General features: G+C 37.9%; 1 protein-coding gene across 3 annotated transcripts in view; it reads right to left on the bottom strand.

Annotated features, from left to right (window-relative positions):
• MYOM1 (myomesin 1) overlaps positions 1-17,452 on the bottom strand; it is a 158,206-nt gene that overhangs the window by 11,103 nt on the left and 129,651 nt on the right. For all 3 annotated transcript variants that reach the window (XM_070513340.1, XM_014832874.3, XM_014832876.3), the window contains 10 exons: positions 17,300-17,406; positions 17,132-17,176; positions 11,714-11,850; positions 9,429-9,573; positions 8,619-8,678; positions 8,259-8,326; positions 2,098-2,211; positions 1,312-1,399; positions 263-301; positions 67-172 (listed from right to left, as the gene is read on the bottom strand). In XM_070513340.1, the coding sequence (XP_070369441.1) occupies positions 67-172; positions 263-301; positions 1,312-1,399; positions 2,098-2,211; positions 8,259-8,326; positions 8,619-8,678; positions 9,429-9,573; positions 11,714-11,850; positions 17,132-17,176; positions 17,300-17,406 (909 nt within the window). The remainder of the gene's footprint in view (positions 1-66; positions 173-262; positions 302-1,311; positions 1,400-2,097; positions 2,212-8,258; positions 8,327-8,618; positions 8,679-9,428; positions 9,574-11,713; positions 11,851-17,131; positions 17,177-17,299; positions 17,407-17,452) is intronic.

Here is a 17,452-nt window from a genome sequence, read left to right as displayed (position 1 = left end):
GGTTGTTGTTTATCCCCCAAGTGGGGAAAGAGTTTCTACACAGCAACTAAGTTCCCCTTTACTTACTTGTGGGACCAGTTAACTTTCAGATCTTCCAGGTAGTAAGTAACAAAAGAGTACAGCCGGATGCCTTCAGCTGTGCTCTGGATCTTCAGGTCTGTAGCAGACAAAGCTGAACGAAGAAAACAGTATATTTCATATACCTGCAAGCCCATCCAGGCGAATAATGAAGCATTGTTGTGGTGAGAATATTTTAACTTACCTATCATTTTACATACTTCACTCATCAGGTCTTTAAAGGCTGTGGATAGAGATTCATAGATAAAGCTTTAGCCTAAAAATGCTCAGTGTAAGGTCAAATTTCAAACTGTCAGTATGTGCTCTCAAAAATATCCCGTCCGGTGAATGGTAGTGGTCGTAAGGTGAATTCGTTGAATAGTAAGTGCTCTTTGAGGGAATAACTCAATTTTTATCAAGTTTTAAAAGATCCCTGCTCTTACTTTGATATTTTTTCCCTCTAATTCTCTGTAACTGTCACTATATTTACATTCTAGAGAAATAGTCACAATGAAATTTCCAAGGTTCTTGGTTTAAGGTTTCTCTTCTTCTTAAGCCCCAGGAAGCCAAGTTTACATTAGAGGAAGTTTTCTTGGCTGTGTCATCAATTCATAATGAATTAACCATCTAGGTTCATGACATTTCTCAGCCTAATAATGCTTTTTGCCAATCAACACATTTAGTCCTGCCTCCACCAGGAGCAGGAGGGTGAAATCAAAGTCAGGCTTCTGCTGTTTGTTAGCAACACTTAAGGATTTTGTTCAGGAATGAAATTGGAAGTTTGGGGTCACCTGTAGGTTTTCATTATCATGATATATTTGTCCTTAGTAGTCTCTAAAAAATGGAAGTTGTTTTCTCGGCTCTACGAATACCTGAGAGTCTTCGAGTTTCATATATAAATCTTTCTTGCCACCTTTTAAGAGTAGACTATTTTGCGATACACTATTCACAGTAAGTTTTGATCCTGGTACATTTTTTATAGGGTTGAAACAAAAATGATAATTTATATTGAAAACAGACCCCTAGTTGGACTATAAACTCTCTGAGGATCAAAAGAACACTTCTAATTTCTAGGAAGACTAAAAGTGAAGTATTTTTGAATAAAACAGTCATTCACTCTGCTGAAATTTCAATTAAACAAAATCTGTGGACACAAAATCAGCATGACTTCAATTGTTGGCTCAGCCTCCCTCAGAATTCTGGTAATCTGTATACAGAACACACAAAATAGACCCCAGCAGGTGGTGGACTGACCTTCATCCACAAGCTTCAATCTGCTCTTATCTTTTCCTCTGTCGTCTTTCAGGATAACTTCATAAATCCCAGCATCTTTCTTGGAAAACTAAGGGGGGAATAGGTATACCACATTGCAGCTATTGTAGCCTCAGAATATGATCTTTGCATTTTTAATGCCCTGTGATTTATAGAACTGCCATCAAAACACACACTGAACAAGCACCTAGCCATGTGAGCAATGAACAACTCATAGGTGAATCTATCCATCATCATTTGACCAGCCAGCAGTCCTGGTTTTTCACCCTCTAAGGATAATTGATTTGAGACTTAAAGTCCTTATTCTTCACTCTGCCTTCGTATTAAAAACTAACAATCTTATATATTTGAAAGGTATGCTCTTTTAGACAAAAAGTAGATACAAATCTATGCTTAAATGAATACTGTGTCTGATTGTCTCTGTACTTTTAGAGAACAAGTTATCATGAGGCTTAGGAGCAAATGAAGAAGAATCCACTTAGCTGCCCTGCCACTCACTCAACTATGAAACAAAGGAGCTCAGAGAGACAAAAGTTGTGGTGTCTAGCCAATATTGCTTGGATATCTGACAAATCCATGCATATCACAAAGGTGAGAGAAGCTTTTGTGTCCCTACAGCTTGCTTTTTTGCGTGACGTCAGGGCATGAATCTTCAGAGCACTTAGAAGATATTACAAATGCCCAGGGCAAAGGAATATAGAATCTAATCTCTGTTTTTTGGTAGGGTACAGAACCAATATGTTACATTTCACATTTAGAGTCACCTACCTCTGTTATAAGCAGGGTACATATGCCATCCTTAAAGTCATGCTTTTCATCCACTGATATCTCCCTCTCATCTTTGTACCATACAATATGAGTCTCCTTCTTAATATTTGCCACCTAGAAGGAAAACCATAATTACACTTCTTGAAACAAGGGAATGCTACTTTTATAAAACTAAACAATTCTCAATGTAGCATTAGATAGAAGAAAAAGCACTGAACTTTGAGTCAGAAGACATAGGTTTCTTAAGAAATCAATTGAAAGGTATTTTAATTGATAAGGAGTTTAGAATAAAGTGGATACAAGTGAATAAACCTAAATCAATAGTATCTCTATTTCCAGCAGTAAAAATCGACTTTAAAATCATCTGGTGGACAAGAAAATAAAAAACAGATGCATAGATACTAACATGCAGACTTAAATAAAAATAAAAATCAGAAAACCACAGGAAGACAAATCCCATCAGATTAAAATATAGTCTGTGTCACAAAAACAAATGGCTTTATCAAAGGAATGGAATGAGTAAGCCCCAATATATATCTAAATATTTTAAAAAGATAAAAGAAGCTTTGCAAATAAATGTGGAGGGGAAGTATGTTTTAAAAAAATTAGAAATGAAAGAAGAGAAATTACAATGGATACCACAGAGATACAAAGGATTATAAGAGAATACTATGAAAAACTATATGCCAACAAATTGGACAATCTAGAAAGAATGGATAAATTCTTGGACTCATACAACCTCCCAAAACTAAATCAAGAATAAAGAGAGAATCTGAATAGACCAATCACAAGTAAAGAGATTGAAACAGTAATCAAAAACCTCCCCCAAAATAAAAGTCCAGGACCAGATGGCTTCTCTGGAGAATTCTGCCAAACATTCAAAGAAGATTTAATACCTATCCTTCTCAAACTATTCCAAAAAACTGAAGAAGATGGAACACTTCCTAACACATTTTATGAGGCCAACATCACCCTGATCCCAAAGCCAGACAAGGACAACACAAAGAAGGGAAATTACAAGCCAATATTGCTGATGAACACAGATGCAAAAATCCTCAACAAAATATTGGCAAACCAAATATAGCAATACATTAAAAGGATCATACACTATGATCAAGTGGGATTTATACCAGGGATGCAGGGATGGTTCAACATCAGCAAATCAATCAATGTGATAAACCACATTAACAAAATGAGGAATAAAAACCACATGATCATCTCAATAGACACAGAGAAAGCATTTGACAACATCCAACATCCATTTATGATAAGAAATAAAATGACTATAGAAGGGGTATACCTATTTCAATAAAATGCATGTAGAAGGAAAGTACCTCAAAATAATAAAGGCCATAAGTGACAAACCCATAGCCAATATCATATTCAATGGGGAAAACTGAAAGCCATCCCTCTGAGAACAGGAACATGACAAGGATGCCCACTCTCACCACTCTTATTTAACACAGTACTGGAGGTTTCGGCCAGAGAAATTAGGCAAGAAAAAGAAATAAAAGGTTTCCAAATTGGTAAGGAAGAAGTGAAACTCTCACTGTTTGCAGACAACATGATTTTATATATAGAAAACCCTAAAGAATCCATCAGAAAACTATTAGAAATAATCAACAACTACAGCAAAGTTGCAGGGTACAAAATCAACTTACAAAAATCCGTTGCATTTCTATACTCTAATTACGAACTAACAGAAAGAGAACTCAAGAACACAATCCCATTCACAATCACAACAGAAAGAATAAAATATCTAGGAATAAATTTAACCAGGAGATAAAAGACCCATGCAATGAAAACTATAAGACATTATTGAAAGAAATCGATGATGACATAAAGAAATGGAGTGAAATTCCATGTTTATGGATTGGAAGAATAAACATAGTTAAAATGTCCATACTACCTAAAGCAATCTACAGATTCAATGCAATCCCAATCAGAATCCCAATGACATTCTTCATGGAAATAGAACAAAGAATCCTAAAATCCATACGGGGCAACAAAAGACCCTGAATAGTTAAAGCAATCCTGAGAAAAAAGAACAAAGCTGGAGGCATGGCAATCCCTGACTTAAAAATATACTACAAAGCTATAGTACTCAAAACAGCATGGTACTGATACAAAAACAGACATACAGATCAATGGAACAGAACTGAAAGCCCAGAAATAAAACCATACGTCTACTGACAGCTAATCTTTGACAAAGGAGCTGAGAACATACAATGCAGAAAGGAAAGTCTCTTCAATAAATGATGCGGAGAAAACTGGACAGCCATATGTAAAAGAATGAAAGTAGACCACTATCTTTCACCATATACAAAAATTAACTCAAAATGGATTAAAGACTTGAAGGTAAGATGTGAACTATAAAACTCCTAGAAGAAAATATAGGCAGTACACTCTTTGACATCATCAGTCTTAGAAGGATCTTTCCAAATACCATGTTTACTCGGGCAAGGGAAACAAAAGAAAAAATAAACAAATGGGACTTCATCAGACTAAAGATCTTCTGCAAGGCAAAAGAAACCAGGAACAAAACAAAAGACAACCCACCAACTGGGGAAAAATATTTGCAAATCATATATCTGACAAGAGATTAATCTCCAAAATATATAAAGAACTCACACAACTCAACAACAAAAAAACAAAGAACCCAATAAAAAATGGGCAGAGGATATGGACATTTTTCCAAAGAAGATATACAGATGGCTAATAGGCACATGAAAAGATGTTCAATGTCACTAAATATCAGGGAAGTGCAAATCAAAACTACATTGAGATATCTCCTTATACTCATTAGAATGGCTATAATCATCACGTCAAAAAATAACAGATTTTGGAGAGGATGTAGAGAAAAGGGAACCCTCATACACTGCTGATGGGAATTCAAACTGGTGCAGTCACTATGGAAAACAATATGGAGATTTCTCAAAAAATTAAAAATAGAAATACCATACGACCCAGTTATCCCACTACTGGGTATTTATCCAAAGAATTGAAAGCACCCTCATGTTTATTGCAGCATTATTCACAATAGCCAAGACGTGGAAGCAACCCAAGCGCTCACTGACTGATAAATGAATAAAGAAAATGTGGTATATATATATATATATATACAATGGAATACTACTCAGCCACAAAAAAGACAAAATTGTACCATTTGCAACAACATGGATAGACCCTGAAAGTGTTATGTTAGGCAAAATAAGCCAGACAAAGACAAATATGGCATGATTTCACTCATATATGGAAGATAAATGAACACATGGACAAAGAGAACAGATTAGTGGTTACCAGAGGGGAAGGGAGTTGCAGGGCATAAGGGGTAAAGGAGCACATATATGGTGACAGAAAATAATAATGTCCAACTGAAATTTCACAATGTTATAAACTATTATGACCTCAATAAAATTAAAATTTTTTTCCCAGTTTTATTGGGATATAATTGACATACAGCGTATAAATTAAGGTATGCAACATAATGATTTGATGTATGTATATACTGTGAAATGATTACTGCAGTAAGTTTAGTTAACATCCACCAAATATGGTTTAATAAATTAATTGCTTAGCAATTTTGAGGAAACTCATTTAAATCCTATATCCACACATCATATCATAGCATAAATTTCAAATGGGCCATATGGTTAAAGGGATCTTGAACTTTATCTACAATGTTTGAATTTTTTACAAAGAAGAGTATATTCATGTATTTCTTGTGTAGTTAAAACTGTATGGAAAAGTAAAGACTTCATACAAATCAAGAAAACAATCCCTAAGTCCCCACTGAGTAACTGGACAAATGTACATACAATTCCCCAAAGAGGAAATGCAACTACAAAACAAACAGATGAAGAAAATGTTTAATCTCATTAAAAACAAGGATATGAAAGTTTTGAAAGGTTAAAAAATTTCAGTTAATAAATTAACATAAGAACCAAAACTGGTAACTGTACAGTGAAACCAATACACACAAATGTTCTTTATGATCCTGTAAACTGGTTCCTGAATTACAGAAAGTAACTGTTACTAGACAACACTGTTTATGATAAAAATGATCCCTGATTGTAAGCTGCATGTGGACTGGGAAGGACTAGAAATCGACTCCATAACTTTGGGCTTCCGTGAGTATACTGACTTTTGTAATTTGGGCATGTCCTTTGTGCGGACCCTGGAAGCTCTGCCTAGGGAGTTACAAGAGGTAGTGACTCTTTGGGGCATGAGGTATTTTTAAAGCCGTGGTGCTTCCTGCACCTGACCAAGGTAGATCTTGTCTCCTTGACCTGAGCTGTCATCTTGGGGTGGTGAAGGGAATAGCTCCCAATGAGGACTCCTGCAGGAGAGGAACAGCTAGCAGTGCCTTGCAGACAAGCCGTGGTTCTTGTCCTATATTCTTTTGAATAGAATAGTTCCAACTGGGCCCATGATGGTCTTGCAAGTTTGAATGTTTAGCTGCACATACTCCATGAATTACAACAAATATTTAAATTGCTAAATGTACAGAAATTTCTATAATAATGAAACAAAGAGCTATGGGAGCACAGAGGAAGGTTCATTCTACCTGGCCTGAGAAGGGGAAGGCGTTACAGAGGAGATGACTGAGCTGGGCCTTCAGAAAGCATTTTTTCAGAGAAGCTGAAAGAAGGCAGCCGTTCCAGGCATTGGAACAGCATAAATGCATAATGTATGAATATTCATAACATATTTTTAGGCTCCCCTTGGTTACTCAGAATCTGGGTAAGGAGGTGATTTTCCTGAGGAAAGCCATCAGAACAGGACAGCAGAGCTCACCTCCCAGAAGGCTAGTGCAACGGGTAGTATAGAAAGGGGGACGAACGTGTGGGCCTCTGGGAAATGGATGGTTTACAGGGCAGGGAGTGTGGAGGAGAAAGTGGTGGGGGCCACACAGCAGTGGACAGCCAGGAGGAGAGAGGCAGTGAGGGCGTTACCTACTGCCTGAGAAGTTGTTTTTCAAGAAGCTTTGCTATTTTCGGAGAGGAAAAGCCTGGAATTTATTTTTCTTACACATTTCTGGTAGACTGCTCTTTCTCTGAATTTCCTCAGACGTGGAAGAGGCTGGTCGCTTGCGTTCTGGCTTTTATAACGACAACTTCATTCCCCAGGCCAAATCTGTGCTTCTAGTTTGGGGTCACCGTACGTCATCACGACCTTCACACTCCAACCTCAGCCAGCACTTCCTTGTCCAAAACATTTTGATGACTCACCCAGGTGAACACCACCATAGGTTGAGGTACAAAATAATTTAGAAGGCAATATAGAATTTTTTTCCTAAATCTTTCCAAAGGCTAATAAGACAATTGGTTGTGAGCTACAGACTCTTTACTAACCTCTCCCCTCAGCACAGTGGTTTCAGAACCAGCAGCAGAGCTGGCCGATACTCAAAGGTATTGTTGTGCCAGTCATACAATTTGGATAGGAAATTGCTAAACGTCCATGGAAAAATGTGTAGCTGGAATGACTTTGGGATAGATCTACCACTTAGAACACAGGTTTGGCCTGAAACAAAGACAATGTGAGATTCTTATGAATTAGTAATTTAAAAAGTGGGGGGCAAGGAGATCAACAGGTGGAGCACAGAGGCTTTTTAGAGCAGTGAAAATACTCTGTAAAACCATATAATCGTGGATATGTGTCATTGTACCGTTGTCCATGCCCACAGAATGCACAACACTGAGAGTGAACCCTAAAGTAAAAGATGCACTTCGTGTGACTGTGATGTGCCAGTGCATGTTTGTCAGTTGTAACAAATGTGTCACTCCTGGTGGGATATTGATAATGGGGGGGCTATGCACGTATGGGGACAAGCAGTATATGGGAACTCTGTACTTTCCCTTCAATTTTGCTGTGAACCTAAAACTGCTCTAAAAAAAAAGGTCTTCACTGAAAAAAAGAGTCTGTCCTTTATTAACGAGGGTGTGGGTAATGAATAGGATCATCTCGCTTTCCCACATTTTTACGTTGTTTTATTTTAAATGTACCTTACAAAGCAACAATTACAGTAACATTCAACAGTAAGGATGTTTCGCTTACCATTTGGGTTCAAACAGAGATGAAAAATTGATCTTCCTCTTCTCACATTCTATTTTATCTTTATTTCCCTTGTATCAAATATTAAACATTTATCCACTTCTTACCTTGCATTTCAATAGTACATTACATTCACCAGTCACTTCCCAGCTCAAATACTCAGCAAAATGTGGACCTATAAAATTTTAATGATATCAGCAATCTATTAATCACAAGTGCAAAATCAAAGCTCATTCCTAAATCCTAAGGAGATTTATATTTGAAGTGAAATTTTAAAAATTCAAGATTTAGTGTTTGAATATTTTAAATGGATGGATATTTAATAATAAATATTTTCAATTATTTTTTATTTACCAGTGCATTATTGACATAAGCAATAACGTTCATTTTAATTCATTATGGAAATAATCTTTGAATATTTAGTCCAAGAAACAGAAGCTTTCCTCTTTTGTCATTGCCTATTTTACCTTGTTTCCTGATCCATTCTTGCCTCTGGAATTCAGCTTCTTTCTGGAGCTTCTTATAAACTAAAAATTGAAAAACAAAGAAGTATGAAATTGAGTGGAGGGATACAAATGTACATGCCAGTCACTGTGCTGAGTGATTTATTTCATTATTATAACACTCATACATCATGACCACTCTACTCATTTTCAGTCTTCACAGACAAATAAATAGGCTTAGGAGGGTTAAGTAACTTGTTCAAGGTCATAAAGCTGGGAAATAGTGAAATAGTTTTGGATATTGCAAATATAGAGATTCGGCCAGCCTTGCCATTGCTTTGTTAAATGCCACATTTTAAATCTTGGTGGTTTCCACAATGGCTATGGAAGCTGACACACAATCTAGTTATAACATATGTTTAATTGATTTGGCATGCACAACATCTGCATATTTTTCTTCTTAAATTAAGTTAAAGTAAGTACATATTATAAGATAGCATCATAGTTTGTTTCTGAGACACATATACAGCCTTGGTTGTATTGCAATTTCCTTCGCTGGAGAATTTTAGTAATAAATACTTGTTTACATATGAGATCATTTAAGTACAGTCATGCCTGTGGGCCAGGGATAAATTTGGTGTCCTTTTAAATTAACTTTCATTTCAATGAAATGAAATACTATGGAAAAAATTAACTGAAAATTGGATTTCAAATATTGGAATCCAATCAGGAAACAATTCCTACTACTTTCCACGTGACCACTTTTGTGCCATGGGGTTTTTGCATTGAAGGGAGCAGCAAAGTCTTCCAGTTCATGTTCCACAGAATCCTTACCATCTCCAATGAGAACAAGAGTAGAATGGCCAGTTGCTCTTCCGTCTTGAAGCTGGAAAGTATATGTTCCCTCATCCTCATCCTGTAGCTTTTCCATGAACATTTCAATTATACCAGTGTTTCGGTCAATATGCATCTTATATTTCTTCAATGTGAAAAGGAAAAAGAAATCAGTGAGGTAGATGTGATGACAATAAGCCTCATCAAATAACCACAAACTCCAAAGAATCATAATTTTGATAAAATTCCTTAACATTCTTTTAGATGAGCAACGTTTCAAAATTTTGTACCCAGGAAAAGGAGAATATTATATGGGATATATGACCTTGACCAGAATTGATTACTAAAAAGTCTGAAATTTAATTATTTAAAGATAAAGTTTTGTTATCCCAAGTCACAAAATGTTGTCAAAAAGTTGTTTTTAGATTCCCGCTTTACCTTCCAGATTACATTAGTTTTAATTAGCAGAACACCGCAAAACTATAGGCAGCATAACAGATGCGTTTGTCTCATTCATTGCTATATCCCTAGCAGCTAGCATATGCATGGTATTTAACAGGCAATTAATAAATATCTGCTGAATGATTATCTGAATAAAAATGCTTCCAAAGCATTTGAAATCCAGTTTCTCCTAATGAGCTCAAATTGCCCTATTAGATTGTGCTTATTTTATCATATTGCTTAGGCAACTTTTTCTTCAGTGTAAAGAGAAATCTTAGTCCCTGGGCATACAAGCACAAGTTCCATAATGAATTTGAATTAATGAAGTTTTCCTATAAAACGTCACAGAATGAAGGCTCAGGTCTGGGATCAATTCTGTGCTGCAATTCATGCCCCGGAGCTTCCCCTGTGGGAAGCCAGTCTCCAACCGAGCCCACATTTCTCCTAGCTTTCTCCTCCCCTAGCGTGTTTCCCTTACCCCCTACTCCTGAGAGTACTCCCCCAAAAGTCACTTGAAGGAGAAACTCTATTTCAGACTCTCCTTCTAGGGAACCTGACCTAAGACAGTAATTTCCACCCAGTGAAATAGTACGATTAGAACCAATTGCAATGACAATGAACAATTCTTCAAGTTTAGAGCCTGAGTTTGTATGTGTGTGCACAGCAACATGCAAGTGTGTGTGAGCGCATGAAGGGGAGGGTGTCTACCACACGTGTGCATGAGTGCTCCCTCCCTGGCTGTGGCAGCAGAGAGTGATGCCAACAATGCTTTTCCTTCCTCTCCACTGGCCAGGTAGTGATCACAGAAGTTGAGGAGAATATTTTGAAAATAGGGAGGAGATGGGCCACAGTGGACCCATGTGTGACTTGTTCTGGCTCTACACACAGTTACCATATGAGTTGAAAAGGAACATACTGCATACTTTTCTGTTATTTATGTTACTCATTCTCCCCATCACTAATGAATCCTCAAATGTTTTGAAAACATACCTCGATGAAAGGAGACCAGGTTGTTAACAAAGGCCACAAACCACACCTCTCCCCCATCTTTTTAAGCTCCCATTTACACCCATGACAGCACAGGTAAGAGCCAGAGCCCCTAAACTCAAGCTCTTTTGTACACTGGGTACTGGCCTGATTCTGGCTCTACTGATATCTGGGGAGGACAAATAAAGCACAGATGTTGTAACTCTATCTATAAAAACTCTGTTTACTCTAAAAGCAAAGAAAATAGTAGATAGAGATATACACAATCACCTATGTAAATAAGACATGAATAGACATACACACAGAAGAGTAGAAAAAGACCAGAAAGTATACACCAATATGTACATCAAAAAGTTGTAAGAATTTGTGATTTGTCCTTTCTGAGTCTTTAAAGTTTTTTACAATAGGATGTATTACATTTTTAACCAGAAAAGCAATGAAAGATATTTTTACAGCATTTTTTCTGAGTCATTGGAACAATACAGGTCACTTCCTCCATATGAAGAACCAAGTCCCTGCTGGGGTTTCCGATGTGAGTGTGTGAGTTCAGGGAAGGCTGCTGTCGCCTGTGCTTTCTCCATGTTCACAGGTGAATATACTTCCTGATCTGCCTGCGACAATCTGGGTTTGTGACTGTTGCCCTGGAGAAATTACTACTAGCACCATTTTTCATGCTCAGAAGTGTCCCAGTTTGGATATGATATAATCAATCTATATTTTCCTCTACATTTTTCACATGTGAAATGATTTAAACCACCCCCACCCCATGTCCAGTGGTTTTCATAACAACTTATCTGCATTCCAATCAGCACATTCTACAATGATACGTTTAGAAATCTAAAAAGTATAAAACCTACCGGCCCTTCAAAAATTTCCTTGTCATTAAATATGTAGTTGACTTTGGTGTTGCCAGATAGCTTCTCAGCCTGCATCCAAAACCGGACCTGGCCTTTCTCCAAAATTTCAACTGCCAACTCTGATTTAACTGGGACAGCTATGAAAAATAAAAATAGTAGTTATATTGGTAAACCAATTGTATCACTATAGATTTTTCCAACAAGTGAAAAAACACACAATCCAAATGGCGATGTAACACCTTGCTTCTTGCCAAGCCTGGAGGCAGTGAGAGTGTGGAGCATGATATTGAGTAACCAAGACCTGGGTTCTAATTTTGACTGTCACTTTGGGCAAGTCATTCACCTTCTCTGAGTGACAGATGTCTCAATTGTAAAAATGAGGAAGATGAACTTACCTCTAGGGGTCTTTCAGCTAACTTCTGTTAGCCGTTACTCTGGCTTTGGTTAGGTTTATTTAGAGACAATAACAAAGTGTGAAGAAAAGAGTCTTGGGCTGGGCCCAGGAGAGCTGAAGCCTAGTCCAATGTCACCTACTAACAAACTGTGTGATATTAAGCAAGTCACTTCACATATCTGGGCTTCATTTGACTTGTTTATGAATGAATGGAATTGAACCGATGTCCTAATTGGCCAAGATATTTTCCAGCTCTGACAGTCTATGCTCTTCATTACTTCAAAATATTTGGAAAGGAGTTAAATTTGATTTTTGTTAACAATTTAACTTACTTTGGAGGTTCTTTAAATTGTTTTAAAAAAATGAATTTTAAAAAAGCACTAATTTTGATTATATATCCACAAGATGAACTAGCTTGTCATTTGAACCCTACCCATCCCACTGGTATGCCAGTTCATTTAAGCTCTTAGACCAAGCAAAATTTTTCAGAGGTAAATAAGCGAGTCGCTATCGAGAAGCTATATTGAAATACAGCACGGCTTGCCTCACAAAGAAAGTTAAGGAACCATATGGTATCTCTGATTTACACCTGTATCACTTGAGCCATTTGAGTCTGAGTAAAATTTTAAAAGTTGGCTGACATCTCTCAAAACCAGTTTCTAAATTTCTTGTAACTTGAAAACGTTCTCTCCAAAGGCTCTTCCAACCAACGGGGCTGGGTCAGAGGTGGCTCCGGGGCATGCTCTCTGGAAAAGCGTGGTCGTTTCTCAAAGTTTGGTAGTCCTCGGCTTCCTTCAGGGAAAATCATCACCCTTTGCCTTCTCTATACTGTTCTTAAACCTATCTCAAAATTTCAGCACATGCTACATTTTAAACTTGTACCAAATGTACATTAATATTTCTTCGTATTTATCCTAAAACTACCCTTTCCAAGCTTTAAGAAATGCTTCTCATTTGCACTGTTCTATATTCACTGTAAAACTGAGTGATAGAATCATTTCAATGCAGAGATAAAGGAGCCTCAGACGTCATCTACGAGGGGGTCCCACGGTGGACAGGAGACCTCTGATGTCACAGCGTGATCTCTGACAGGTACCTCCTCCTGAAACCTTGTGTTCCTCACTTGCTAATACGGATATTATCTGCCTCCAAGGCCACCAAGAAGAGTGAATATAGTACCAGAATACACTAAGACAATGTGGATAATGACTCAAGAAAGGTTAGTTGTCTTCCTCCCCTAGTTATACTGATGACAAAATTGAACCCGAGGAAAGGTTAGTCATGCATCTGGGTAGCAGATCTGAGACCAGGGTTATTCCCTCTATTCTATGCTCCTCTTGGTCCCAGCTGTCTACTCTGAAGAACACTAGTGGTTTTCCAGTGTGAGCATGTCTGAGTAAAGCAGGTCATGGACAGACCCCAGGGTGGTGAGAGCAGAGGCTAAGCTTTCTCTCTTTAGGATGCTCCTGCTTGCTACAAGTAAGTCTTGAGGGGAGTGGAAAGTAGAATCTCATCTAGAAAAGTCTGGAGACCTCATTCTGGAGTATCTAAATACATGAGTGATACAGTTGCCTAAAAGGGCCAGAGTGGTGATGGAGGGGCAGGGGCATGACCTCCTGGAAGCTTCCAGCTGCCTTAATGTTCACCATCCTGTCTGAGTAAGGAACATTGTTTAGGGAACGCTGCCCACCAGGAATCACCACAGAGGGTGTGGTGACAAACAACAGGTGCACACACAGAAACAGCCCATGCTCTGGTTAGTGTCAGACCACCTGGGCTGAACCCCAGGTACCAGCTGTGTATACATCCGGTCTAGCTATTTAAATTTTCTGGGCCCCACGTTCTTCATCTCTAAAATTAAATCACCATAGTACTGACCCTTTTAAGGTCATTGTGGAGTTTAAATAACATATCCCATTTAAGCACCCTATAAATAGACTGTCATATAATAAGTGCTCTATAAATTTGGGTCTTAATATTTTGGTACCTCTTTCCTCCTCCAATTGCTTCAAAAACATCATATAACTACCAGTTGTAAATATAATATATTGACACCTAAGAGGACATACCAAATAGATATAATTTATGTATATGTGCTGTGTATATCTGCACAGATAGAGTATATGTCTGCAAGTGGGATAATAACCAATGTCTACAAATGAAGAGACATGCAGGATGTTGACAATACCAAAGTATACCTCCCACCATCCCCCTCAAAGTACCTTGAGATCTTGAGAGAATAAATATAAATGCAAATAAGCTGCCTTTCTACACTGCAATTCAGTATCAACACTGGCAAGACAGGCTAGGCTATTTTCTATTTTTAGCTTAATGTATTTTTATTTTTTCCTTCTTCTCAGCCCTAAATTTCCTTAGGCTCTTTGCTCTGGCAGTTAATTTGCTCCAGCAAAATACGTTATTTGTAGGTTTAAGGCATATGTTTAGAGGTTTTCAAAATATTTTTGAAAACAGCTTAAAATAGAAGAATTTACTGTGCCAAGGGATAAAGGAACACTATACTCTTTATTACGCTCTAGAAGAAATGAGACCATTTAAAACCTTAAAAAAGCTCAAAGAAAATGAATTATGTGTCAACATTTACTAAGAAGAAGCAAGTATAAATTGAGAAATTAGATACGCTGCTTCGACCCTATCATCAGATCTCTGACATATTCATGAGTAACCTGGCGGATTTGGAGCTATAATGTTTAAAATGCTGCTCCAGTGGGCTGACGAGAACTCCCTTGGGTTAGGAGGTTTGATACTTGCACGTCAGAGTTTTTAACACCTTCCGGGTTCTCTCTCTGCACCCACTTCAACACCACACCAGGTCTCTAATAAAAGGGCACCTGAGGGCCAGCCCAGTGGCGCACCGGTTAAGTTTGCACATTCTGCTTTGGCGGCCCAGGGTTTGTTGGTTCGGATCCTGGATGTAGACACGGCACTGCTTGGCAAGCCATGCTGTGGTAGGCGTCCCACATAAAATAGAGGAAGATGGGCACGGATGTTGGCTCAGGGCCAGCCTTCCTCAGCAAAAAAGAGGAGGATTAGTAGCAAATGTTAGCTCAGAGCTAATCTTCCTCAAAAAAAAAAGGGGGGGGGGGCACCTGACTTTGCTGCTTCCCTCTCTCCTAGAACCAATAACTAGAGTGCTTATGTCTATGAAAAATAAAATGTCTCAGCATAAATGACAGTGACATCCGGCAATTACTATCTCCAAGGCCGTATGATCACTGAATTTCAGGGAGGCTTGGGCACATTTCCAACTCAACAGTAACACTCCATTTTTCTCTCATTTCCATCCTTTCAGCTAAATATAAATGTTTTTTGGACTAGCTGTTGCCTAGAAACTTTGTCAACGTTTATTGTCTGACTGACTAGATTAACGGATGCCGCCGTTTCTCTCCATTTCTACCAACGTTCGAGAGTAGACGGTGCAAACATTAGGGGGTTCTGCCTGTCTATTCGAGCTCTGGCTGTGTTCAGTACAGTGACCCTCTCCTCCACCCCCTACCTCACAGCCCCGGGAACATGAAGGGAGAGCATCCTCTGTGGCCTGCAGACAGCTCTCCTGCAAATGCGTTTTTCTAGGATGACTGTTCTGTTTTGATTAATGTTTATATTTTTCCTGAAGAGTTCAAGGATCAATCAATACCTTGGTGATTATCTCTCACAGCATCTCTATGTGGTAGGTGCTATAAACTATTACAACAGCCATTTCTAGAAAAGAAACCAAGGCACAGGGAAATTGAAATCAGTTGCCTAGGTTCACAGAGTGGGTCAAAATACAGAACAAGGAAAGTCTAGGCCAAACCTCTACCTTTCATATAATCAAAAAAAAACTTTTAAGGACACATGGTATTCCTTTTCTAGTTTTATGGTGAATAAGCACACAGATGAGAAATGGCTGTCCCCTAGATTTCCGAAATTCTGCATTCTACATTCATACCCCATAGGCACCCCACTGTGCTGCTTTGCTGAACGAATTTGGTTTCGAGAACATTACAGCTGAGGTCAATAGTCACTAATACTCAGCCCCACAATCAAACAAGCATTCCTTGGGAATGGAAGAGAAGTCAGGCAATTGGTTCTAGAGTAGTGTTTATTTTTAATCACAGCCTCTGTTGAGAATTTCAGGAAAGCCAGAGGCCATTCTCCCTAGAAAAATGCACATGTACAAATATACAAAGTTTTGGCTACAGTCTGGAGTCAGGGTATATTTTCATGGGTTTCTGAAACTCCTGTATTAGTGAAGGAGTTATATTTTAGGGATTAAGAAGTGAAAAAGAATTCTTGATTTAAAAGAATAAGTGCGTGCTATCACTTTCTATTTGTTTTCTCTAGGGTATGACTTTCTGGATAATCCACTACTTTGGCCAATAGGTAGCAATGGCACAAGATCTTATCAGACCAGTGGAACTTTCCGAGAGTCATTTCAGACTTCTTTCTCTCTTTTTTAGTTTTCAACTGTGAAATTTAATCCTTTATGTGGAAAGCGCTTTATTAAAGGGTTTATAGATACTTCAGAGAAATTCTTTTTTTGACCGAGGCATCTTTAGCTTATTTTCCAGGAATTTAAAATGGCAGGCAATATCTTCAGATTGTCTTTATTTAGAGGTATGATTCTTCTACTAAGCATTAACATTAAATTACTTAGTAAGAGATTTTTTTGCCTAAAAGGCATACAAATAATGTATCTGGAAGATATATATATAAAATATGATTCCAAAATATGTAGGCAAAAAGTGAAGAAACTTAATTACTCAGCTGTTACACGTATATAACCTGACATCTCTCTATGATGGGATATATTTTCTATGTTAGTATTCTTTGTATCTCTTGAAAACAATGGTAAAGATAAAAGCAGTGCTTCTAGAAAGTGCACCTGTAGCTCCCAGTGTATGTTCCATTACATGTTCTCAAGAGTCTCTTCTCCCAATCCTGTCAGAGTTGTCATCTGACCTATTCTAGAAGTTGCCACCTAGTAGGATTGCTAAACTCTTGACTGTATTGTGGACACTTACTTGGGAACTTGTGTTCTTGGCTGAGAGCAAGTAAACGTTTCAACTCTGTAGGGAGAAAAAGAGAACAATTAAACCTTAAGCTACTAAAACAAAAGTCATTTGATCCTAGAGAATAGTTGAGAAATCAAAACAGCATTAGACTTGTGAATGAATTGATTTTAAACTTACCTTCCTCATCTATCAAGTAGCTTGACGCTATTCCATCAGTGTTTGTTACATCGCAGGAGTAAATGCCCAAGTCTTCCGTCCCAAGGTCTTTGAAGGTCATTTTCGTCCTTCAGAAACAGAATATTTTTATAGGAAATGAGGCTGTGTGAGGTC

The sequence above is a fragment of the Equus asinus genome, chromosome 7, assembly GCF_041296235.1.
Source record: "Equus asinus isolate D_3611 breed Donkey chromosome 7, EquAss-T2T_v2, whole genome shotgun sequence".
Taxonomy (NCBI): Eukaryota; Metazoa; Chordata; class Mammalia; order Perissodactyla; family Equidae; genus Equus; species Equus asinus.
This window is presented reverse-complemented; position numbering and strand designations above follow the sequence as displayed.